The 26750-nt window shown below is 42.3% G+C and overlaps 1 protein-coding gene across 3 annotated transcripts in view; it reads left to right on the plus strand.

Annotated features, from left to right (window-relative positions):
• KAT7 (lysine acetyltransferase 7) overlaps positions 1-25824 on the plus strand; it is a 32078-nt gene extending 6254 nt beyond the window's left edge. For 2 of the 3 annotated variants that reach the window (XM_088028318.1, XM_028093709.2), the window contains exons 4-15: positions 1461-1700; positions 5205-5287; positions 8342-8431; positions 9840-9938; positions 13430-13540; positions 15608-15799; positions 18263-18352; positions 18571-18711; positions 19783-19876; positions 22031-22177; positions 23017-23123; positions 24165-25824. In XM_088028318.1, coding sequence (XP_087884444.1) covers positions 1461-1700; positions 5205-5287; positions 8342-8431; positions 9840-9938; positions 13430-13540; positions 15608-15799; positions 18263-18352; positions 18571-18711; positions 19783-19876; positions 22031-22177; positions 23017-23123; positions 24165-24266 — 1496 coding nt within the window. In that variant the 3' untranslated portion in view covers positions 24267-25824. The remainder of the gene's footprint in view (positions 1-1460; positions 1701-5204; positions 5288-8341; positions 8432-9839; positions 9939-13429; positions 13541-15607; positions 15800-18262; positions 18353-18570; positions 18712-19782; positions 19877-22030; positions 22178-23016; positions 23124-24164) is intronic. The other variant, XM_028093710.2, reaches the window with a different exon arrangement.
• Positions 25825-26750: the final 926 nt, after the last annotated feature.

The raw sequence follows: 26750 nt of genomic DNA on the forward strand, positions 1-26750 counted from the left end.
GAGAGATAGAGAGCACGAGAGGGAAGAGGGTCAGAGAGAGAAGCAGACTCCCTGCTGAGCAAGGAGCCCGATGTGGGACTCGATCCCAGGACTCCAGGATCATAACCTGAGCCGAAGGCAGTCGCTTAACCAACTGAGCCACCCAGGCACCCAAAATTTTAAAAATTTTTAAAGATTTATTTACTTATTTCATAGAGAGTTGGGGGGGAGCAGGGGGGAGGGAGAGGGACAAGCAGATTCATGGGGCTCGATCTCAGGACTCCTGAGATCACAACCTGAGCTGAAACCCAAGAGTTGGATGCTTAACTGACTGTGCCACTCAGGTGCCCCAGGGTTTACATTTTTATTTTTTATTTTATTTTATTTTTTTAAAGATTTTTATTTATTTATTTGACAGAGAGACAGACAGCGAGAGAGGGAACACAAGCAGGGGGAGTGGGGGAGGGAGAAGCAGGCTTCCCGCTGAGCAGGGAGCCCAATGTGGGGTTCGATCCCAGAACCCCGGGACCATGACCCAAGCTGAAGGCAGACACTTAACAACTGAGCCACCCAGGTGCCCCAGTGTTTACATTTTTAAAAGTTTGTTGCCAGCATTTGAAAATAGAGAATTTCATAAAAAAAACAAAAAAACCTGGGTTACTAGTTTCTTTTAAAAATTGGAAAGCTCTGGGAACATGAGGTGACCATTCACTCACAGTATTGACTGGAACGAAATAGCAGTTGTCTTCTTGAGGTGAACAATTGCTCTCGATTTGGCCTTGCTCAGCCCTTTTAGGCATTTAGCTTACAGCCCATGATTTACAGTCTGAATTGTTAGATTACTAACAAGCTAGCTTGAGAGTCAAGTTCATTCACACTCTCGCACCAAGTCTGTCATCCAGAAGGACACCCATTTTCATTTCCATCCTATGTGTCTCCTGGAAGGAGAATTGGATGGTGATTTTATTTTACTTTATTTTCAAAGAATTTATTTATTTATTTGAGAGGGGGAGAGAGAGACCACACAAGTGGGGGGAGGGGTGGAGGGAGAGGGAAAAGCAGACTTCCCACTGAGCAGGGAGCCCGATGTGGGGCTCAATCCCAGGATCCTGGGATCATGACCTGAGCCAAAGGCAGACACTTAACCAATTGAGCCAACCAGGCACCCCATGGATGGTCATTTTAAAGAAAAATTTACTTCCGTCCAGTTTTGATTACCCATGATGGGGGGCTTAGGAGAAACACAGATAAGTGAAATGTATTAGGATAAAGCCAAAACTGAATTTTACTTAGAATGTAAAGTTGCACAAAGGAATAATGTTAGTTTCTCTTCATTTTTCTTCTAGCTTTATAGCAGATAAGTGGTTAAAAGTCACTAGTTAAATGATAGAGGATCTGGGAAGCCCGTAAACTCTTCTGAATAGTAAAACTCTAAATAAATGAACCCCATTCATGAGCTCTACCAATTGCCTTTGCTTTAGAAACTAAAAATACAGCTGATCATGATGAGTCTCCACCTCGAACTCCAACTGGAAATGCCCCTTCTTCTGAGTCTGACATAGACATCTCCAGCCCCAATGTGTCTCATGATGAGAGCATTGCCAAGGACATGTCCCTGAAGGACTCGGGCAGCGATCTCTCTCATCGCCCCAAGCGCCGTCGCTTCCATGAAAGCTACAATTTCAATATGAAGTGTCCTACTCCAGGCTGTAACTCTCTAGGTGAGTGTGGCCGGCTCCATGACACCTGTGTTCTGTGGTTCTCGCCCTCTGGAATTAGGATCATGAAGAAATGTTTTGTGTTCTCTTGTGATCTAGCTTCTTAGGTTCTTCAGTGGTGCTCAGAGTATCACCAAGTTGCCCACTCAAGTAGAGAGTATTTTTGCTTTCTTGGCCTATTGTCCATATGGTTGCAAGGACATTAAATGTGATGCACTGATCCGTTTATTGAGAGCTTCTCCCTGCGAAAAATTTCCTCCTTTTTCCTTCAGAAACAAAACAAAAGACCAGTTATCTCCAAATGGCTCATCGTAAGGTGCATAGTTGGAGCTTAATGAGGAGTGTGTACTAATGCAGAATACTGGTTGTATGGCCAGAGCTGTTAAGGAAATGAGAAAAACAAGATTCCTAATCGCACAGTTGTGAAACTAAAAGGGTGCAGATGAGATGCTGGATTTCTGTGACTTCAGTGCTTTTAGGTTTTGTGTACTTAAAATAAGTATAAACCAGACAAGTATTTCTTCTCAGATAAATGAGTATCTCAATGTTTTCTTATGACCATTACCCCTTACTGACAGATTCTTATAATGGTTTAAACCTTATGAATGCTCCTTAAGGTGAGCTTCAGTGCAAATGTGCTTACACTTTTGTTTAGAGTTGGAAGGCGCTGATTGAGATTACAGACTTTTCTCTACTGGGTCTACTTCTCAAATTTGTAAACTTTTCAACGTGGCCATCAGGTTCAGAAAATATGTTCAGCAAAATAACGTCATTTTTTTTTAATAATTTTGGTATAAAAGTATTCTGTGCTCGTGAAAACTTAAAACCCTGTAAGAGCCTTGAAATGCATAAGTAAAAGTTTTCCTTCACTCATATCCCTGGGTATAAAACTATTCTTGGTAGTTTTTTTTTTTTTAAGATTTTATTTATTTATTTGAGACAGAATGAGAGAGAGCACATGAGGGGGGGGGAGGGTCAGAGGGAGAAGCAGACTCCCTGCCAAACAGGGAGCCCAATGCAGGACTCGATCCAGGGACTCCAGGATCATGACCTGAACCGAAGGCAGTCGCTTAACCAACTGAGCCACGCAGGCGCCGTCTTGGTAGTTTTTTATGAATGATTCTAGTAAGTTTGTATGTACGTGCACACACACGTGTATATACATATATTTCTATCTTGTTATTCACAAAAGGGAAAATATAATGGTTTGGCATCTTGGGATATTTTACATTACTTAGGGTTCCATCTGTTTAAAGAATATAGAAAATTCCATTATATTGATAGTTTATAAATTTTTTAAACTGTACAGTATGGATTGACCTTTAGATTATTTCTCATTTTATTTATTTTGAATTACACTGTAGTGGATAGCCTTGTATATATGTATTTTGGTATCTTCCTAGAAAACCTGTAGGACTAAATTTATAGGAGTAGAATTGCTAGATCAATAGACTAGCTATCCTTTCGAACACTTTTGATATAGACACATTAGATTGGTTTTAATTTATATATTCTAGAATAAGGCATGATTTGAATAATTTTACCCAGAAGTTAAAAATGCATAATATCTTAGAAATATTTATAGAAGTATTTCTAAGAAATACTAAGAAGGCTTTCTGTAGTATTGATGCTTTACATTATATACATGGTGTTTGATCACTGAAGGTATTTTTTTCTGTGCAAGATAAATTGAATGGATCTCTAATCATATTTTCTTTTTTTTTATTTTAAACTTTTTTTTTTTTTAATTCATGAGAGTCAGAGAGAGAGAGAGAGGCAGAGGCAGAGGGAGAAGCAGGCTCCCTGCCTAGCAGGGAGCCCGATGTGGGACTCGATCCCAGGACCCCGGGATCATGACCTGAGCTAAAGGCAGACGCTTAACCGTCTGAGCCACCAAGGCGCCCTAATCATATTTTCAATAATATAGTCCGGGAGAAATGGCAGCCTGCATATCATATATTAATTCCTCTTTCACCCAGTACTTGGATTAATTTCATCCCTTAAAGCTTACTCCATAAATCATGTATGATTTTTTAAATGGCAATGTCTCTATTACCCAAAGGTTTTGTAAACCTTTTGGTTAAAGAGATGTATAAAAAGGAAGTAACATTCAGTTCCCTATGTGTTTCCCAACACCACGTGAAAAATAGAAAAGTGAAAAGATACCCCTTTAGATAAAATGAGCTTTCAGTATTGTTATTTACTAACATTGTTCCCTCTGTAAGAGTGCCTTGTGCTAACTTCCTATTTATTTTATTACAGTTTTAGATTAGCTTCAGGTGTACAATACAGTGATTCGGCAGTTCCATACATTACCCAGTGCTCATCAAGAGAGGTGTACTCTTGATCCCCTTTACCTATTTCCCCCCTTTCTCCCCTACCCCCCTTTGGCAGCCGCCAGTTCTCTTTATTGAAGAGTCTGTTTTTTTTTTTCCTTTGCTTTTGTTTCTTACATTCCACATATGAGTGAAATCATATGGTATTTGTCTTTCTCTGACTGACTTATTTCACTTAGCATAATACCCTCTAGGTCCATCCATATCATAAATGGCAAGATCTCATTCTTTTTTTTTTTTTAAAGATTTCATTTATTTGAGAGAAAGAGAATGAGAGGTAGAGAGCATGAGAGGGAAGAGGTTCAGAGGGAGAAGCAGACTCCCTGCCGAGCAGGGAGCCCGATGTGGGACTTGATCCTGGGACTCCAGGATCATGACCTGAGCCGAAGGCAGTCATTTAACCAACTGAGCCACCCAGGCACCCAGATCTCATTCTTTTTTATGGCCGAGGGATATTCCATTGTATATATATGTATAGAACACATCTTTATCTATTTGTCTATAGATAGACATTTGAGTTGCTTTTATATCTCGGCTGTTGAAAATACTAACTGCCTATTTAAAAGTCTGATTACAGAAGAAGACTAAATTTTAAACAAAATCAGCCCCCCTCCAAAAAAATGAATATATTTAATCTGGTTCAAAATTATCAAAATACGCTTATTTGTATATTTGAAGAGTCCATTTTCTTTATTTTCCATAAGTTTTTTTGATTATTGAAGAAAGCTCAATTCATATTGAGTAGCATTGCATAATAGAAAGGAAGGAGCACTTAATATACATATAACTTGAAAATTTCGCATAGGAAAGTTAAATTTCAGTGGAAGAAAATGTTCATTTGTGTTTGTTCCTTTATTATAAATGTATGGCTTTTATGATTTTTTTGGAATTTGAGAACTACATTATCAGAAGAACAGAAGGAACTACAGTTGATACTGAACATATACAAGTATGTTCAAAGATTGCCAGATCCATTCTATGGACTAAAAGAATTTATTGTGGGTACAAGTTATGGCCCTGACATCACTTACCTTTGGTGGATTCAATCTCTGATCAGATATATATTGCATAAAAATGATACAGCAAAATAACACGGTTGACATACAGAAAACTATCATTTTATGAGCTTAAATCTTTTATCTAGAGATTAAGTTTTTCCCTCTTTTAACAGGACATCTTACAGGAAAACACGAGAGACATTTCTCCATCTCAGGATGCCCGCTCTATCATAACCTCTCAGCTGATGAATGCAAGGTAATTGTATTCATTACTTGACATATACTTAGCGAGTGAGTGCTTACTTAAGGTTTGCCAGGCACTTTGCTAAACACTGGGGATCCAGTGTGAACAAAATAGGCAAGGTCCTTTTTCTTACATTCTAGTGGAGGGAACGTAATAAAAATACAGTTGTTTTCTTAGTTAAACAGATAAAAGAATTCTAGTAGGTAATGAATGCTTTGAAGGAAATTAATAGGGAGATTATGTATGGAATATTTGGAATATTATCTTCTAGTGCCTTGATACTTTCCTTTGAAAATTGACTTCAACGACTGCCAGGGACCGTTTCCATTAGGAAATAATTTGCATAAATATGTGATCTCAATATTTATGCATTAGGTTCTCTTACGAATCTGTGAAGACATTTTGCTCTTTAAATTTTTTCATAATTATTTTCCTTTTTCTCTGTTTCCGTGGAATAGTTTTCGTTTTTGTTAACTGTCAATCACACCTACTCTTGGCTAATTCTTGTTTTAAGAATTAAAACTACATTTCTTGAGAAATGTAGTCCTAAATAACCTTTGGGATTTGGGGGTAATGGATTTGGGAGAGCCTAAGATCCTATGTTATATGTTCCTGTGTGGGTTGCTGCTACCAAGGATGGAACTAATAATGGGGAAGCAAGAGTTGAAACATTCTTAATTAAATGGGTTGCATGGGTATTATTTGGACAGGTTATCCAAGCTCATTAGATCAAAGTATTAACTGTTATTCTTGTGGCTGTTATTTTCTGACAACGCCAAGGTCACAGATTTATTCCTGTCTGAGCCAGTTTCATCCTATGAAAAATTAGAATCCCTAGCCAACATTAGTTCTTTCTGATTCAGGAATTTGGTCTCTTATTCACTAGACCACACCATAGGAAGTTTCTCTGTGTGTTTAGTTTTTCATCAAAGTACTATACTTTGAATGCTTACATGAATTTTAAGGTTGAACACACTCTTATTTTTCTTCATTCCAAATCTCTTGTATAAGGAAGGTCATTTCTTCTCTTCCGCGTAAGAGCGAGTGGTAGGTCTTCCCATTATCTTGCCATTCGCCTGAGACCGAATCAAAACAGGAAGAGCTTGGCCAACATCTGCATCAGATCACGGACAAGGCACTAGGTCTGTCTTTCTCTGAAAAGAACCGTGATCTCTTTTTTGAGAGTTGTCCTTTGCCTCTTGTCTTTAAATATCATGATCTGATACTGTGGATGGTTTCACAATTGAAGTCTTTCTGAGGTACAGCTTGTTAAATTGTTGGCTTGTAGTGTGAACAAGTTAAGCAATTTATTTTTAAAAAAGAAAAAGAATTCAGTTTGGGGAAGAAAATTCTGAAAAAAAGGAAAGCATTTCCTGAATCTTCTTTCCTCTCTTGTGCTTTCTTCTTCACAAGAGGAATGAGGCTCCACATAATCCATCTCTACTACTGGAACTTGGAGGATCCGGGGAATTTCTGAAAGATATATGTTTTTATTACATTTAGAATCCCAAATGGAAAAATTAGACTAATTCCTGGCATTTATTGAAAGCTCTGTCATTTTTAACGTACTTGCATATACGTAATTACCCTTGAGTTTCCTGGTAAACGTTTGCAATCAAGGATATTGCTATTTTTATTTGGTTACAGAATGTCATGACTGCATACTGTACAGGTACCTGAGGGTTCTCTGAATGAGATAAAAAGACTGCATTCAGTGAGCTAACTTTCTCATGGGGGGAGGCAAAACGCAAACAGATGAATAAGTAGAACAGAATTTCATGCAGTGATAAATGCTCTGAGGAACAAAAAAAACTAAAGATACAGAATGGCTGTTTTGGGGGTGATGGCTGTTTGGGGGTGACAGGGGTACAGCACTGCTTTTGCTCAGGTCGTTAAGGAAGACCTTCCAGAGGAGTTGGCATTTGACCCGAGTCATGGCTGAGGGCAAAGAGACAATTGTGTCCAGATCTAGGAGAAGAGATGTAGATGGAAGGATGAGCAAGCACAAAGGCTGTGAGGTGGGGATCAACTGCTGGGTCGGAGGGGCCAAAAGTAGGCCAGTGTGACTGGAGCATGATGGAAATGAGGAAGGAGGATCCAGATCCTGAATGACCTGTAGGCCTTAGCACAAGGAGTGTGTCTTTATTGTGATGACGGTGGGAAGCACTTGGAGGGCTGTAGCAGAGGTGTAATATAATTTCATAAACGCTTTTTAAAAGTCACAGCTTGTCGTGTGTGGAGAATGGACTGGTCGGGGCAGGAGTTGATGCAGGTCGACTAGTTAGAAGGCTGCTCCGAAGCTCAGGCAGTGGCTGGTGGCCTGGGCTAGTGCTGTATCCACAGAGATAGTAAACTGATCGGATTCAGGATATATTTTGGAAGGGAGCAGCCTGATAGACTTGCTGATGGATGTGATGTGAGGAAGAGAAGCAGCAAGGACAACCTTCAAGTTTTTGACCTGATGAGTTGGTTAGAAAGTGTTGCTATCTGTTGATAGAAGGAATGGTTGGGAGGAGCAGATTTGTGGGAAAATATCAGTCGCCCTGTTGGACCGTGCTGAGTTTTGGTGTGAAGCGGAACAGGAGGTTGGATATGAGCCCTCACTTCCAGAAGGTGAAGCGGAAACTGTTGGAGAGCTGATGTGATTTGTCTTAAGATTACATAACTGCAGAGTTCAGTTCCCCCGCAGACTTGACCCCCAGCTATCCAAGCTTTTCTTTTGCACCTCTTCACCCTGTTCTTGTACTTCCTCGTGGTTTCTTGTTTCTTACCCATTGTGCATTGCGAAGGGTCCAGGCTCAGAGTCATCAGACTTCATTAAAATCTTCGCCTTACCACCACGGACCTGTGATGATTTCGCTTCTTTGATTCTCAGTTAATGGCTGAGAAAGCAGACCGTGAAGCCTGCCTTACCTGTTCTTTTAGAGATTTGTGATAATAAACGTGAAGATCCTTTGAAAGTAAAAGCGCAACATAAATTCAAGGGATTACCATTGTATTCTTATGCTTTTAAGTAAACTTAGTCTTAGAAGCAGGAGGATTTATTGACGTTGTTGATGGTTGCAGGTGAGAGCACAGAGCCGGGATAAGCAGATAGAAGAGAGGATGCTGTCCCACAGGCAAGATGACAACAACAGGCATGCAACCAGGCACCAGGTACGGGCCTTGTTCAAGCTCCGGCCGCTCACAGTCTGAGAGCCAAGTCTTGGATCTCCTCTGCCCGGGAGTGGGCGTTAGGTCTCTCTATATCTCTTGTTCCCCGTGGTATTTCTAAGTAACGCGTCTTAACTCGTCTTCACTTGTACGTTCAGAAGCATATTTGCTTTCCAGACAGTAAAATTTCATGAAACAAGCACTTCTGCCTCATAAATGAAGGAATCATGTTGTTTATGAAAATAACAGTTATCACACATAATCCTGATTATTTCAGAGATTACACTTGCTGCTCCATGTCCTCATGTCGCAACTCCATTTTAACCCTTTGTTACTTTCAGACCCCCTCACTGTGCTCGCATGTTTCTAGGGTCACCAGTGACTTGTGCTTGTTAGCATTTGACACTTGTGGATGGTGTCATTTTTCTTCTACTTCTCTCTTGCCTTGGATTCCAAGATGCTGCTTTGCCCTAATCTTTCTGCTTCTCTGAATATTCCTGCTTATTGATGACGCTCAATTCCTTGTTCCTCCATGAATGCCTTTGGTCTTTGCTCTTGCTGTTTTTCTGGCTAACTCTGTGCCAAGAGATTGTGTTTATCCTTCAAGGCCTTGAACACTTCTCAGCTGTTGTAGGAATTCTTCCCAGACCTCCTACCGTTGAGGAATTTCTTCCTTAGGTATTCTGCTGTAGTGTTCTCAGAATGCTGGTTTAGCTCTTGTCACATATTATATATATGCAGCTCATCATACGGATGTCTGTTTTTGTGGTTAGATTATAGGTGGGTAGCAGAGGAAGCCTGGTGAGGAGGAAAAAGTTTGGGTTTGGAGCCAAACAGATCTGGATTTGAATACTGTGTTCTGTGATGCTAGCTGTGTGGTCTTAGGCAGGTCCCTAAACTTTATTTCCTTGTTAATAACAAGGAGTGAATAATACCTACCTGGTAGGGTAGTCCGCTAACAAAATACCCATTCCCGGTGCTTGGCAGGTAATAAGCATGCCATAAAAGGTAGCTGCTCTTGTTTTCATTGTCTACCTGGGGTTCTAGTCTTACTCAGTTTAAAAGTTTTATTCATTCTTGTATCAGTGCTTGGAAAACAGTAAACGTTCAAGAAATGCTTATTGAATTGAAATACCTTTATTTTATTCCTGTTGCTTTGGTGGAGACATCCCTTCTTAATTTATGTTCTGTTTGATCCCATATTAACTGACAGTAACTTAGTGGTCTGGGACCCCAGTTTGGAATTTTAAACTCACCATAGTACTCTCAGGATGTGGCTGTCACACATCTGGCATGTTTTTCTTCCCTGCCCAGGTTGTGTTTTGTTTTGTGTTGTTACTTTCATTTTGAAACTGAATGACATCATGCATTTTCTAGCTAGCTTCTCAGTGTCCCTCTTCTTACCTTTTAGGCACCAACAGAGAGGCAGCTGCGGTATAAGGAAAAGGTGGCTGAACTCAGGAAGAAAAGGAATTCTGGGCTGAGCAAAGAGCAGAAAGAGAAGTATATGGTGAGAAAAAGTTAAATAATTAACACGAATTCTTGCGATCGCGTTTGATTGCTTTTGGTTTCTAAGCCCTGCTTTTCAGATTTGCCATTTGGTATTCTCAAGTAGAAGGGCCCTTCTCTGGCCCTTAGAGTTTGCCGTAATCCCCCCCAAACTGGGTTGTTAAGAGTGGAAACCAGGAGGCTTCGAAAAACAAAATACAGTTAGAATTTAGATGAAAAAAAAATTCAATCCTGTAGTTGTTTGTAAACCTCATTTTAGTTGTAAAGGGTTAAATTTAGCCACTCTAGCAAATATCAGGATGTTGGAGATGTCTGTATAAGGGAAAGTATTCGAACTAAGTGGTGGTCTGTGTATTTTAATGGGAAAACAAAATTCCTGAATGATAAAAAGTATTGATTGGGTGATGTAGTCTATAAGAAGATTTTTTGGGTAGTATTTTAACTTTTTTTCTACTTTGAAAAATAATGCACATTTGTTATTGTTTTTTTTCAAGATTTTATTTATTAGAGAGCATGAGTTAGGGATGTGGGAGAGGGAGAAGCACCCCCTTCCATCCCCACCACTGAGCAGGGAGCCCAACGATGCTGGGCCCTATCCCAGGACCGGAGCCAAAGTCAGATGCTTAACTGACTAAGCCACCCAAGGTGCCCCAAAAGTAATGCACATTTGTAGGAGGAAATACAGAACACATAAGAGTATACAGAAATAAACATCAATCCTACTACCTAAAAAGTAGCCATGTTAGCATTTGGCGATATTTTTTCTTAGCATTTTACATAATGCCTTATTTATGTAATTTGGATTTTACTGTAAGTACAGCTTTGGATTCTGTGTTTTCACTTAAATAACGTGAACTGTAATTTCCTCATTTCATAAAAAATTCTTCAAAAAAATTTTTTGCATGAAACTTAAGATTTATTGTAAACACAATTTATAAATATATGTAACTGATATTTATAAATGTGTTAAATGCTTCCTATTGAAAATACTAAAAATATTAGAGAGGAAAAATTCCAGTAAAAATCACCCTCTGAGATAGGAACCCCCTCCCCCCAGTGCGTGTTTTGCTATGTGATCTCTCGGTCTTTTTCTTTTTTTTTAATATTTTATTTATTTATTTGATAGCGGGAGACACAGCGAGAGAGGGAACACAAGCAGGGGGAGTGGGGAGGGAGAACAGGCTTCCCGGTGAGCAGGGAGCCCGATGCGGGACTCGATCCCAGGACCCTGGGATCATGACCTGAGCCAAAGGCAGACGCTTAACAACTGAGCCACCCAGGCGCCCTCTCAGTCTTTTTCTGATGTGTATTTTTATTTTTTCATGGAGTTGAATATTGGCTTATTTAGGCATTAGGTTATTTAATGTATGGCTTGTGGATACTTAGCACAGCTTCATTAAGGCAAAAATATGCCAAACCATGTATTTTACGTTTTTGGTCATTCTCACTGCCTTGAAAATGGTAATCTTTTTTTTTTTTTTAATTTTTTTATTTGAAAGATTTTATTTATTGATTTGACGAGAGAGAGAGCAGGAACACAAGCGGGGGAGTGGGAGACGGAGAAACAGGCTTCCCGCGGAGCAGGGAGCCCGATGTGGGGATCGATCCCAGGACCTTGGGATCATGAGCTGGGATCCTCACCTGAGCCGAAGGCAGATGCTTAACGACTGAGCCACCCAGGTGCCCCTGAAAATGATAATCTTATGAATGAGATGGATATAGGCCAGCAGGAACCGGTGGTGGGCGAATTTGTAGCTGAACGCCTACACCAGACTGGGGTTTGTAGAGGGGAGGGTTCTAGTAGTGGGCTGTCAGGTGCAAAGTTGTATGCTTCCCTCTGCCTTGTTCATTGTTTTTATCTATAAACTGGGTAGACATGGAATGAATAACATGATAATAGCATTTATTGACGGGCACCTGGGTGGCTCAGTTGGTTAAGCGACTGCCTTCGGCTCAGGTCATGATCCCTGGAGTCCCGGGATCGAGTCCCGCATCGGACTCCCTGCTCAGCGGGGAGTCTGCTTCTCCCTCTGACCTTCCCCCCTCTCATGTGCTCTCTCTCTCTCTCATTCTCTGTCTCAAATAAATAAATAAAATCTTTAAAAAAAATAGCATTTATTGGGTGCTTATGTGCTTAGGCACTAGGCATGGTTATGTTGTCCCCATCATCTTTATGACAACTCTTTGTGATGGATGGTATATTACCTGTTTCATAGATAAGAAAACAGAGGTTTTGAGAAGTAATTTGCCCAGAAATCATATGGGGGTAGAAAGAATGTCTGAAGTAAAAGCTCCTGAAATTTAGTTTACAAACATCTGCTTTCCAAAATTTGAGCTAGGTTATTTGGATCCAACCTTCCTGTTAAAAATGCTGGATAGGATATTTTTTTCTTAAGCTTAAAAAAATGTTTATGAAACTAGAAGAAATAACTTAATATTTAGAATCTGAATCTTAGATGACCAGAGTCCAAATGCAAAAGGTACCGGTCAGATGGGCCCAGAGGAACCTGAAGAAATTGTAATAGGGGTCAAGGTATTGGTGAATAGTTTTTTCATATGCTAATATGTGAATTCTATAATGTTCTCCCTGGGATGAGCCATCCACTCCACTTAACCATTATCTTCTATTCTCTGGGTGGGAGGTGGAGTCTAGGACGGAGTGGGAAGGGCTAGAATCAGAGGTTTAAAAAGGGAAGTTTCCTTTGTGGCCTTTCTTTCCGGTGCCAGGATACTTGTCATGACTGCCATGGTGAGATTTAATACTTATTGAGAACTGGCTTATTTTTATGCTTCTGATTTTCTATGAGTATTGTCTCTTTCTTCTTGCTTAATACTTAGTACAGTGGTTTTTAAAGGGGCCAGCCTGTGTTTCCCATGCACTGGGGCTGGAGATCTCAGGCGACACTTTCAGGCCTTGGGCGGACAGTGTCTTGGGCGCAGCAACTGCAGGGATAGGATTTAGCAAGGACCACTTGGTGCAGACACCCCTTCTTTGTTGCGGCTTTTCCTTTCAGTCTAAAAATCTCAGACTCTAAGTCTCATAGATTTTGTGCTTTTTGTTTTGCTTTGCTTTGAAATATGGGAGTATCCACCAAGGTTCCTTCCAGGTCTCAAGATTCTAGGAATTTGTAGTGCCTTTGGGTTTGTTATATTTTATTTATTTGTGTTGTCATGCACATTTTCAGATGAAGAAATGGAGGCATAGAATTCTGACCCTCGAGGTGCTCATTTAGAGAGAGAAGAATGAAACTCCCTTTTGAAAGTGTAGGAGCCTTTTCTTTCCAGATTCACTAGGGTGGATAATGGTTGTTTTTGGCATTAACCTGGTAATAGTGTGTCTTATGCTCAGTCCCCAGTGCCTAGTATAATGCTGGCATATAGTAGGCACTAAATAAATAGCTTCTAGTTGTGCTTGGCCCTCTGGCATTGACTGAAATGAAATAGATTAAGTTCTTAGAAGCAGAAAGAATCACGCTCTGGTTATTTTCCTAGGAACATAGACAGACCTATGGGAACACTCGGGAACCTCTCTTGGAAAACCTGACCAGCGAGTATGACTTGGATCTTTTCCGAAGAGCACAAGCCCGGGCTTCAGAGGATTTGGTGAGTATTAAAACCTTCAAGTTTGTGGAGCACTTGTGAAGGGCTTGTACAACTGCCGAGAAAAGTGATCAGCAATCAGTTGATGAGAAATAAATGTCCTTTGGTCCTTTGCTACATGAGTCTCTTTCCCCTCCCCCAGCTGTCCTTTTCAGGATGATCCTCCTTCCCATTCATATTTAAAATTAATTTCCCCTCCTCCCTTCCTTTTCCCTGACCGTTTTCCCCTCTTCACCTCACCTCCCAGAAGGACCTGTTTGGTGGGAGTGTTGAGGCTGGTTTAGACAATAGGTGCCCCTTGGTCTTACTTGGGCAATTTGCAATTCTGAGAGCCTCTAGATTGGTGGCTAAGCCTCTCTTCTTGTTCTCATAACCCCCCCACTCCCAGGAACTAGCCTTTACCAGGGTTCCTCAGCCCTCCAGTCTAGCTCTAAAAAGAGAACAGTGAAGAAGAGTAATGGAAAAGGCTGTGGTTAGTTGTTTTATAAAGGAAATTAATATTTGACCCAGCTACATTTTATCTATGAAGCTGGTTTTCTGTTATGGTTTTTACTTACAGTTAGTTTCACTTAGTTTTCATACCCTAGGCAGAATTTTCAGCAATGTTGCTTTAAAAAAATTGTGGTACCTCTGATTTAACAGATTAAATGTGTTGAGGGAAACTTAGCTTGTAGAGTGAACATCGTCTTTACCCTTTTTTTTAATTATATCAACTACTTCATTCACAAATCTTCAAATATACTTGTTGGAAACTTGGAGGAGGCGGGGTTTGGTAGCTGCTTTCTCCTGCTCTGGAGCAGAGCATTTCCTATCACAACTTTCCACCTGGTTAGGCTTAAAAATTCCTGTAGGGCGCCTGGGTGGCTCAGTTGTGTTAAGCTACTGCCTTCGGCTCGGGTCATGATCCCGGGATTCCGGAATCGAGTCCTGCATCGGGCTCCCTGCTTGATGGGGAGTCTGCTTCTCCCTCTGACCCCACCCCCTCTTGTGCTCTCTCTCTCTCAAATAAATAAATAAAATCTTAAAAAAAAAAAAAAATTTCTTCCTATAGTCAGCTCCTAGCCACTGAGTAGAGATTGATATCCAAAAATACTTTCTACTTTATCTGGAGTTTAGATTACAGTATTAAAGCACTGTCCATGTTTCAAAAATATTTTTTCAGGGACCTACATTGAGAGGATGACCCCGTATACCTGTGGATTTATGTCACACAGATCCATACAGTTTTAGAAGTAGTAAAGCACATTCTAGATAATCTTTTCTGTTTGGTTTTAGAATGTTTTGTAAGGGTGGGGCATTTGTATTTGTGATTGCCTTTATAAAACAGTTTGGTGGGGCGCCTGGGTGGCTCAGTCGTTAAGCGTCTGCCTTCAGCTCAGGTCATGATCCTGGGGTCCTGGGATCAAGCCTGCATCGGGCTCCCTGCTCCGTGGGAAGCCTGCTTCTGCCTCTTCCCACTCCCCCTGCTTGGGTTCCCTCTCTCACTGTGTCTCTCTCTGTCAAACGAATAAATAAAATCTTTAAAAAAAAAAAAGTTTGGTGTAGGCTGATTAAAAACAAAATTTTTTTTTTTTAAAGATTTTATTTATTTATTTGAGAGAGAATGAGAGATAGAGAGCACGAGAGGGAAGAGGGTCAGAGGGAGAAGCAGACTCCCTGCTGAGCAGGGAGCCCGATGCGGGACTCGATCCCGGGACTCCAGGATCATGACCTGAGCCGAAGGCAGTCGCTTAACCAACTGAGCCACCCAGGCGCCCAAAAACAAAATTTTAGCAAGGACTTTTTCTGAGGTTCTAGAGACGAGGCCCACCCACAGCATGGTAGGGAGGGGAGAAAAGCCACAGTCTGTTGAGACCTGTGTTTCCAGGCAGTGTAGATCGTGAGTTTTCTAGAACCCATCCTGACTAAAAGGTAGCCGTCTTTAGTGCAAGTTTCTCATGAGTTAGAAGGCAATTCTATTTTTTCTCCTAGCCTAGCATGGTGGCATGCAAACAAGCATACTAGAGGCTTTTTAAAAACAAAGATGATTGATTGTAATCCTCTGACTTTCTGATTTCTTCTCTACAATAGGAGAAGTTAAGGCTGCAAGGCCAAATTACAGAGGGGAGCAACATGATTAAAACAATTGCTTTTGGTCGTTATGAGCTTGATACTTGGTACCATTCTCCCTATCCCGAAGAATATGCACGCCTGGGACGTCTCTACATGTGCGAATTCTGTTTAAAGTACATGAAGAGCCAAACAATACTCCGCCGACACATGGTAAGCAGTCTAGGGTTCTCTGATCATGATGGTGATGAGCCAGAGGAGCTCTAGATGTTGACCTCTACCTGGATGATCTCCGTCTCTAAGCCTCCCTCTCTCAGTGGTCCATAGTAAAGGCAGAAAGGCATTGGAAATGGAAAGACAAATTTCAGGGTGGGGAGGAATCAGCCTGTGGCCTGGCTGGTGCCATGTGGCACCCAAAGCAGCTGATGTCCCATAACCACATCCTGTCACACACATTGACTTGTCTTTTTTCTTGCTGCCTGCTCTTTACCATTTCTCCTTGGGATATCAGTTACCTCTGCCCACAGTTTTTATGTGTCCCAAACTAGATAAAAACAAGTAGACTAAATTAGATTGACTTCATTAGGGCAAGGACGATGTGACTCACTTTGTATCCTTAGCAACCAGCGTGGGCAGGAAGTGCCCAGTAAATGTTTGTTGAATGAGCGCGTATTTAAAGGAGACAAATTATGAAATTAACCAAATGGGTGCTTTGGTGCGTTCTCCCAAGTTTAGTGCTTTCTGGTTCCTGAACATTGTCCTTGCTATTCAAATAGGAAGAAAGATGTGACACTCATTTTATTCATAAATATGCTCACTAGGTATTTTGTAGCTTTAAGTCATTTTTCATTTCCTAGCTGAAGAATGAAAAATCTTGTCTTAAATAAGGGAATTTCTGGGAGCAGGGATGGGGAAGAGAGGAAGGAGCTTTTTGGGCAGGACACCTTCCTTTTCCTATTTCTGTCGTCCCAGCATAATTTGGCTCTAAGACCTTTTAGGGTGTCCCTCCTTCCATCCCCTTCCCCCTTTATTTACCAGGTTTTCTGTGTGCTGAACACCTACGTCCCAGGCTTTCCCAGAGTTCCTGTCCTTCTACTCTTGTCCCCAGTTGGGTTGGGGGATAACTGCATTTTGTGTTCTCATCTCTGGGACACATACTCTGTAGTGTTGCGGCCCAGAACCTCCCCTGTGAATTCAGCCCGCCAGACTCCTGCACACTTGACTTGACTCGAGGGGACTGCACACTTGACTTGACTCGAGGGGAGAGGGACTGAGGGATGAAGGACTGGTCGGGCCACTAGGCTACAGGGGTGAGGGTAGCAGAGGACTGGTCTCCGTGGTTGTAGACCATGGAGATAAACCAAAATCCGGTTTTCCTGTGTGAAAGTAAGGCTGGTATTTTTACTGATGTGAACTGCTTACCGTTTAGGTTTTACTTCTTTCTTTTTGTTTCTGGTTATTTCGTGGCATTAACCAATAAAATAGCCCAAAAGGGCAAGACATAGTAGTAGGCGGGGAAAACAAAGGGTTTGAATAAATCTGAGGGTCAAGTAAACATTTTGAATATTTGAGGATCTGCATTACGGGAGGTACAAAAATTGATTTTCAGGAATTAAAAACCTGTGTTTTCGTCTACACCTATTCTGATTCCCATTGCTTCATGAATAAACGCTGAAATGGGCCACCTTTGGCCATTCGGCCAACAGCTTGGCTTGTTTCTAAACAATTGTTGTATTAGTTGGGTTATTGTTGGAAAGAGCCAGCATGAATAAATGGGTGGATATAGGAATTAGCCTAGGGGTGCAGCTTTCTTGAAGCAATTCCAGTTAGTATTTGGATTTACATGTGACAATTGGGGCGTGATTCTTGAGTTGACCAGAAGTCACAGTAAAACTTGGTAGAAAATGTTCCATATACATCTGCTTCCTAAATGATACTATTTAATGTATTTACATAAAACCTTGTAAGAATTCACATATTTACAGCAATGGCTGACTGGCTGCATTAAATCCTTTAGCAATTGAGGGTGAGGAAAGGGGTACTTTGTGCCTCCTTGTGGCCAGGTGCCCACCTACCCCTGCAGTTTCTTGCTGCTGAACCAGGCTGCCTTGCCTTTTTTTTTAAGCCACAGAAGGACTTGCTCATCTTCCTTATATAACAAAGGGAACACTTTGGTAGGGGTTAGTCTTTATTGTCATGGGCCTGTTTTCTAATCTGAAGAAAAGATTAGTGGTTATGTGGTAACAAAGTTTACTGGTAAAGGTGAACATCAAGTATTCCTTCTTTTCCTTAGCAACTCTAAGCTGCTGGAAATAAGCTGCTTAAGAATTTCCTGTTGGCACAGGGCGTTTTAGAATCGAGGGTATTTTTTATTTATCTGGCTTTTACATAGTAGATGATTTTAATCTCCTGGGTTGAAACAGGGCCAGAGTATGATCTAGAAAACTTGTCCTAAACTGTTATAAAAATACCATAAACACATTACTATGATTTTAGAAACCGTTAATTGTTTTACTAAAAAAAACAAAAAAACAACTTTTGCCGTACATTCTCAAGTGTGTCCAGCTGTCTGTCATCTCCACTAACTAAATTTGACCTGTGATTCATTTTTCCTTTTGAGCAGCAGTCTTGTTGGGGAAGGTTTGTTTCCCTGATATAAATTCCATTCTCTTGCAGGCTAAATGTGTGTGGAAACACCCACCTGGCGATGAGATCTATCGTAAAGGCTCCATCTCCGTGTTTGAAGTGGATGGCAAGAAAAACAAGGTGAGAAGGAGATGTGGTGGTGGAGGGTGTATATTCACAGGTCTTGGAAGCAATTTACCCTGTCTCCATCTCCCCTCGTAAAGAAGATAGGACTCTGCTGTTGACCAAAGCACACTTGCTGCCTCATCAACAATGATGATATAATCTTTAATTTTAGGCCTTTATCTGATAAATTTAGGAATCACTGGCCCATGCATGAATTCTGTCTCTGCTTCCAGATCTACTGCCAAAATCTGTGCCTGTTGGCCAAGCTTTTTCTGGACCATAAGACGTTATATTATGATGTGGAACCCTTCCTGTTTTATGTTATGACAGAAGCGGACAACACCGGCTGTCACCTGATTGGATATTTTTCCAAGGTCAGCAGGATCTGGAGATTAAGAAGCTACCTGCCCCAGCAGGGTGATTGATGTTGGCATTTGGGGACCTAGATCCCTGACAGGAAGAGGCAGTACCCTGGGCAATGACAGTCCTTCCCTTAAGGGTTGGGGAGGAGGGTTGCAGAAATCCATGTATCAGAGATTGTTTAATGAAAGTATGTAATTCTTTATTAAAAGCTTCTGGTTTATTCATTTCTGGACTTGTGGGTTAGAGCTACCTATTAATTACTGGCCAAGGCCCTACCTGCTAACCCCGAAGCCCACATTTTGTAGTCAAGCCAATGCTCCTAGCTTTGCCCTCTGTTATTAGCCTAAAACCAGGAATATATTCCTTTCGCCTGTTTTTCTAGCTAGGCTCATTCTCTGATAAGGCCACTGTGCCTTTGAAGACTGAAGGCCAGGTTTTGCTTCTGACTTTTTATTAGGAACTTTATTGAAATCTCATTCACATGCCACACACTTGACTCATTTAAAGCGCATGGCTCGGCGGTTTTGTACCATCAGAGTAGTGCAGCAATCACGTAGGCCCTCCGCTCCATTCTTCTTACCCCGGCAAGCACCCCCAAAGCAGCACCGCCCGTTTCCCCTCCACCACTGTCAGCCCCATCTCTATAAGTGTGCCTGTCTTGAGCATTTTGTATAAAGGGAACCATACAGTATGTGATCTGATTATTGACTCCCTTCCAGACTGGGGGCTTACTGTTGGGGATCCCTGTTTTCCAGTAGGCAGCCCCCTTTTGAAAAATTACATTTACAGAGGGTTGCCCTGACCGACTCAGCAGTCAAACCTTGCCCTGCTCTGTGACTAGAAGGAACTCAGTCAGCCCCCTTAAAATGAGACTGGTCTCCGAGCTAGGGAGAGCCTGGCATGGCTGGCTTCGGCCATCGTAGGAAACAGTGTGCATGGGAACAGCTGTGAGCGTGACAGCCACTCCCCGGGACTGCTTAACCAGACAGTTTGCCAGCAGCCTTCTTTTGTGTTGGGACTGCTGACACCTTGGGTTCCAAACCCTCCTGACATGCTTTCATCTGTTTTGCTCTTGACTTCAGGAAAAGAATTCATTCCTCAACTACAACGTGTCGTGTATCCTCACCATGCCTCAGTACATGAGACAGGGCTATGGCAAGATGCTCATCGATTTCAGTAAGTGGGACTGCTCCAGCCTGGGCTCCTCGAGCTGCAGGGGCGACAGGAACGGTTGGGTCTCTAGTTCCTGGCGTGCAGCAGGTGAACGGCTACGTGGACAGAATCTGAATGTCCTTGGTCAGCCAGGTTGTTACCTGGAATCTTCCATGAATACAGGACTCAGTTGCTACCTGATAGTGGGGGAAATAGAGGATAGGAAAGAAAGCTCATGAGGATTATCCCCATTTGAGACTTAGGAACAGCACATACATGCATAAGGCTTCAAATCTATTCCTGGATTAGGGATTGCAGTTTTGTAAGGACTTTTCTAGCGGCAATTCCTGTGCCTGATAGAGGCTCTGGGCCTCTGTAGTAGTGTATTCTGTATTTGGGAATTTGCCGCCTCGAGTTTATTTGTAATCCCCGAATCAGTACTCTTGGCACTTCTGCAGTCCGTTGTGGACATGCACACAGCAGCAAGAAGGAAGTCACCGCATTTTCTCTGCTCTGGTCAAACAAGCAGGTGCCTTGTTTCAGCTCTCAGTGTAAACACATGTTTTTTTACAGGTGTTAGTGCCATGCTTTTCATATTTTTGTGCATTTTGTTGCTGATTTTATTATTTTTAAGGATTTTATTTGAGAGAGACAGAGCATGAGCGGGGCAGGCGGGGGGGGGAGCGGGAGGTGGCAGAGGGAGAAGAAGTAGGCTCCCCACTGAGCAGGGAGCTTGACACTAGCCTGGATCCCACTGGGCTGAAGGCAGACAACTGACTGAGCCATCCAGTCACCCTTGTTGCTGATTTTAAATGGCCCCTAGGTGTAGTGCCGAAATGGCATCTACAAAGGCTGTGTCTCTGTCTTACAGAGAAAATACCCGTATTTGACAGGCTTCATTTAGGCATAGGTGATTGTGCTGTTGTCCGGGAGTAATGTGCTAATGAGTCAACAGTGTATATTTAAAAAGGTATTCTTGAACAGAAACACATAGAACAAGGTGACCATCATGATGGGTTGATGAAAATATGACCAGAGGCTTACAGAAACCTAACCCTGTTTCCCCTAGGAGCAGTGGTTCAGTGTTTGCTAACTTAGTGCTTGCCGTGACTTTGTAGAATGTAACTCCTGTAAATGATGAGAATCAACTGTATTTTGTTCAGTGTTCATTGTCCTACGAGATTTTAGTCAGAATTACGATTCTTAGAGTTAGCCTTCTAGCCCATCACTTCCCAGCTATGGGAAGTGATGAAATCAGGAAGTGGCAAAATCCATGGAGGAGGGGGCCCTATATCTTGGAACCGGTGACACCTATTTTAGAAACTTGATTTTATGTAGATTTCTAAACATACATACAAGTGTAGAATAGTTGGATAATAAAAGACCTTGTAATGTATGATTAGTATTTCATGGCCAATCTTGTTTTACCTCCATTCTCAACCTCAATTACTTTCACATCTCTAGAAGATAAGCTGTATTTCACATTAAAAAAAACCAAACCTCCCCAAATTCCTTTAACCCTAAGTTATAGTATTCAAATTTCCCTGATTTTGTGATTTTTGTTCCTTTTAAAGAAAACACACATGTAATTTTACATGTTCCACATAGAATTGATACATTGTGATTGATCGATGTGGCTTGTAAATCACTTTTAATCTGAAAGTTCCCACTCCCATCTCTTTCCTGTATTTCTTTCCTATTTATTTGTTGAAAGCACATTAGTTTTCCACTAGCGTTTTGCGGAAATTGGATTTTGTGGACTGCATCCCCATAATACTCAACATTAGTCGTTCAGATGTTAGAACCAGAGGCTTCAGGAGATTCAATGCTGAGATAATCTATTCTTAAAATCGAAAAATCTCAAAAAATATAAAAAGTGACATAATGAAATGGCTTCCCATCTCTGTTCCCAGCACACACCTACAGATTACCACTGATTAAAGTTTCTATCTTGTGAAACCTTCCAGAGTTTTCCTAATGTCTAGTACAGCTAAATGCAAACACCCCATTCTTCCCCTTTGGCTTACCCCAAGGCAGCATGCTGCACAGCAGCCGCCCCACATTGAATGTCTGACCCCTAGTTGGTACTGTGAAGCAGCCTGTCCTCAGGCCTTCCTTGTTGACACAGTGGTGTTTGTGATTAGGATAAAATAGTGCCTGCATTTTGTTCCTCGGTAGGTTACTTACTTTCCAAAGTGGAAGAAAAAGTCGGCTCCCCGGAACGTCCCCTCTCCGACTTGGGGCTCATAAGCTATCGCAGTTACTGGAAAGAAGTACTTCTCCGTTACCTGCATAATTTCCAAGGCAAAGAGATTTCTATCAAAGGTTGGTTTTTGGCTCTTTAGGATAGTTGGTACCCAAGATGTTAATGCCGCTGAACATTCCAGCTTTTCTACTTGGCCCTGCTCTGCTGGGTAACCTGCAAAGAGAATACCCCTTCCGTGCTTCATCTGAATATGAGAACAGAAGGCCCACTGGATGCGGGCCACTGAAGAGACCCTCCGGAAAGTGCCTAAGGATTCCAGAGCATTTGGCCCTTTGGGAATGGCTATATGATTTTGGTTTTACAAACCTGGAGTGGTTAACACTTTAATTCTATTTTTTTTTTAAGATTTTATTTATTTATTTGACAGACAGCGACAGAGGGAACACAAGCAGGGGGAGTGGGAGAGGGAGAAGCAGGCTTCCCACTGAGCAGAGAGCCCGATGTGGGGCTCGATCCCAGGACTCTGGGATCATGACCTGAGCCAAAAAGGCAGATGCTTAACGACTGAGCCACCCAGGTGTCCCTAACACTTTAATTCTTAACGAAAGTCAAAAAGGAAGAAAAACGTGAATATTTTTTTCCAAGTCTTTTGGCAAACATAGGGGCTGATAAGACATGCCTGTATATTTATGTAAGGGTAGAAGAATTAGTCAGGTCTGTCTTTGACCTTGATTTCTATACAGGTCAGAGTGATTTCTTGCTGTAGTATTTCCCTTTTGTAGTTATTAGGACTGGTCAAATAAATGCTTTGTAAGCTTTCTCTGAACAGGTTGGGTTAAGTATCAGATTTCAACCATCTGGATTTCTTCTAAGCAAGGTCGGGGGCTTGGCTTGGTGGGGGTCGGTGAAGGTGGGGGTCTGCACTTTGACCCGGTTCTCAGTAGCGCTTCTATTTCAGAAATTAGCCAGGAGACAGCTGTGAATCCAGTGGACATTGTCAGCACTCTGCAAGCCCTTCAGATGCTCAAGTACTGGAAAGGAAAACACCTAGTTTTAAAGAGACAGGTAAAGTTTTTGAAGTTTTTGTCAGCTGCTGGCTTAGTGCTAAATGTCTCTTGAGGCTTAGCAGAGCAAAATGGGGCCTTAATACCCGAAAAGCCGCCTTCTCTCCTTAAGGCGGTTTGCCTACATGTACCTTTTTTTTTTTTTTTTAAAGCATGCAACGATGCCTGTTAGGCTTACTTCTTATCTTGTCCTTATCTGAAGCTTTTAGTAAGCTCCTGTCTCAAATTTGGATGACACAAACAAAGGAGCTCAGTTAAGCAGCTTTGTGTCACACGGCACTTCTGATGATTTTCTTAGATTGGAGCAGATTGCTCATCTGAGGGAAATCCTCATAAACTCTAGGACTTGTGCACTTGTTTTCTTTTTTAAAGATATTTAAAAATATCTTTGTGGAAGTGCACTTTAAAAAAAAAAAAGATATTTATATATATATCTGAGCATGGTGACTGATGCTGGTTTTGAGATCACCTGAGATTACCACCTGAGCCAAAACCAAGAGTCGGATACCCAACCTACCAAGCTTCCCCGGTGCCCCTCATGCAAGTGCTTTTAAATTCTTTAAACAAATGGCATCTCAACTCATGCCCGCTTTTTTTTTTTTTAAATGATTTTTTTTTTTTTTAAGATTTTATTTATTTATTGAACTGACAGAGAGAGAGAGACAGCGTGAGAGGGAACACAAGCAGGGGGAGTGGGAGAGGGAGAAGCAGGCTTCTGGCTGAGCAGGGAGCCTGATGCGGGGCTCGATCCCAGCACCCTGGGATCATGACCTGAGCCGAAGGCAGTTGCTTAACCAACTGAGCCGCCCAGGCGCCCCTCATGCCCACTTTTAATTTGTTTTAGTTGACTCACGTGTAAGGGAAGGTGAATATTAAATAATGATGTTAGTTCTTCCTGAGGACAGTTGGAAATGGTTTCTCTAGGAAAACGTTTTCTAGATCAAAAGATAGTCTTTTATATCTTTGTATTATTCCATTAGTATATTAATAAAGACGTTTTCATTGAATGTGTAGAGTCATTTTTCCTATTGTTCTCCCGCAGGACCTGATTGACGAGTGGATAGCCAAAGAGGCCAAAAGATCCAATTCCAATAAAACCATGGATCCAAGCTGTTTAAAATGGACCCCTCCCAAGGGCACTTAAAGTGACCTGTTACTCTGAGCCAGCGAACCCCAGCAGTAGGAATCCGTACCCTAGGGATCTGTCTGTCATTTCTGTTGCTCTTGTGATTGGCAAGTACAGTATCCTTTGGGAAGGCCATCCCCCTCAGGACTGTCCTGGCTCCGACCCTCGTGTTCACTGCAGACGCTGGTTCTGAGGAACTGTTGTTTCGGCCTCAGTGAGGTTGCCCGGATGGGATCTCTGTTAGACTTGGGAGCAGATCCCTCGTAGCACTGACCCAAGGTGTTCTGTTTGGTACTGTACCTGTCCAGTCACTGGTTCTCCTCATGGCCTCTAGCCCCATGAGGTTGTGTTGTGTCTTCTAAACTTTGTACTAGTGCTTCTTGCTGCCCGGTCACCAGACTTCCAAACCATGGTTTGCCACCACCAGGACCTTTCCAGTTACTCCTTACATGTGTTTTTTTTGGAAGAGCAGGGAAGAGGTAACATTTCTGACTCTGTACTGGGAGGGGTCCATTCCCTTTGGATTTTATTTCACTTCAAGTTTTTCCGCCATTTTTATTGAAAGACCGGTTTTTGATCAGTGTCAAGCTGACGAGAGACCAGTAGTTTTTAAGACTCGTCTTGGTAACCGCACATAATTTATCTGAATGAAATGGAGAGGAGAATTGACAGGTGGTGATTCTGTACTTTGATTTGAGTTCACCAGTGGGCACCGTGTTGGTGGAAGGAAACGAGTCCTTTTTGCCTCACCAGAAAGTGCCCAGCCCTAAATGTTTTCCTCCCTTGTGACCCCCTGCCCCTTTTTACATTTGCGGGGGCCGGTGTCCGGCTCTCCCTTTCATGCTGCATGCTCACAGTTCATAAGACTGCAGAACCCTCTTCCCCGTCGCTCTGATCTGGCACGCCTGTCCTTCTGCCTCAGTTGCATTGATTTTTGCCTGAACCTCCTCAGAGAAGTAGGAAATGATTGCACATCTCCTCTCAGCCCATGACTCAGCAAGGCAGAGTGCCGCCCCCACCCACCCCCTCCCAGCGTTTGCTCCCACAGTGCCTCACCCTCCCTTCTGGGACTGAAGTGCTCCTGCCTTTCCAAGAACTCCCATTTCCTTTTTGGGATTTGACACCTTCCCCCCCACCCCCCTCTTCTCTGCTCTCCTGTGTTTGGTTTCAAGCAAAGGAAGAGCCACTCCCTCTAATTTCTCTCCAGCCCATTATAACCCGCTATCTTGGGGCAGCTTTGGATGTAGGACATGTGCTCCCCTTCCCGACTTGGTCTCCAACACTGCTGTCTTCGAGTGGAGCCCTCCCCACGGTCCCAACTCTGGTCATTTGTGCCTTTCTCTTGTCCTCTCTGTACACTACTTATACTCACTGTGGGTTGGGGGGAGCCCCTTTTCAGCATGTCAGTGGCAGCCCCCCACCAGTTTCAGTGTCACTGTTAATGTTTATCCAAAAGCAACTTCACTGGGGGTTTTCTTAAGGGGTAAAGGTCTTTTACCGAAGCTAACCCTTCCCCACATGTGGTAGAATGTGCTGTTCTATATCTACTCCTCAATAAAGCATGTTCTCTGCTCAAGCCTGTTTCACTCAGGGGCTCTTCTTTAAGTCTGCAAAGGGTGCAGCCGACCTGCCGCTAATAGTGAGCACAGTTGGCGTTTATTTTCCCCAGCAGTGAGGGCACTGTTGAGGGATGTGGTTTGTGGCTGTGGGATTTTTTTTTTTTTCTCTGATGCAGGCTATCTATAGAGGGAGTGATTACTCTGAACTTGTCTAATTTGTGGGAAGAATTCTCTGCCTCACTTAGTTGCCACTAATGGGTATGCATAGTAACGACAAGTCAATATTACTCCTTTTTTTTTTTAAAGCTGTATGCCCAACGTGGGACCCTAACTCAACCCCAAGATCAAGAGTTGCATGCTTCTCCAACTGAGCCAGCCTTGCCCTTCAGTGTTATTCATTCTTAAGGTCATTTTCCTGTGATTTCAAGGGCAAGGGCACCGGCAGGAAGTTGGGATAAATGGGGTACAATGGATACTTGGGATGGGGTGGGGACAGGTTTATCCCTCCTCGTCTCCCAAGTTCATTTGCCAATAGAGAACATTGTCCCCCCGCCCCCCAGTCATGGATTCTCCCAGCTTGAGAGGATTTCTGAAAGCTGCGTTGTCCTGTAGCATTTATCTAGCGCCTGCAAACGGGCCGGCACTTCCTTGGATGCTGGAAGTTGTATTTGCTGGGGTGGTTTTGCTCACCATGGTAGGGTTGAGAACCTATCCTGGTGGATAAACTCGGGGTTCTCCTTTGTAAGGTTAGAGTCTTGTGTGCCACTTACTGGGGTGGAGACTGGGTTGGAGAGAAGCTTGAGGTTACAGAAATACCCTTTTTATACTGTTAGAATGATGTATGCCCAAATCTCCCCATTGTAGATAATTTGTAACAAAGGGAAATTCTGCTCCCTCACATTTTGAAAATATAGGGGTAGGTAATAATGAACCATGCGGGTAG

The sequence above is a fragment of the Eumetopias jubatus genome, unplaced genomic scaffold (genome assembly GCF_037043125.1).
Source record: "Eumetopias jubatus isolate StellerSeaLion01/CBP00866 unplaced genomic scaffold, mEumJub1_p1.0 scaffold_10, whole genome shotgun sequence".
NCBI lineage: Eukaryota > Metazoa > Chordata > Mammalia > Carnivora > Otariidae > Eumetopias > Eumetopias jubatus.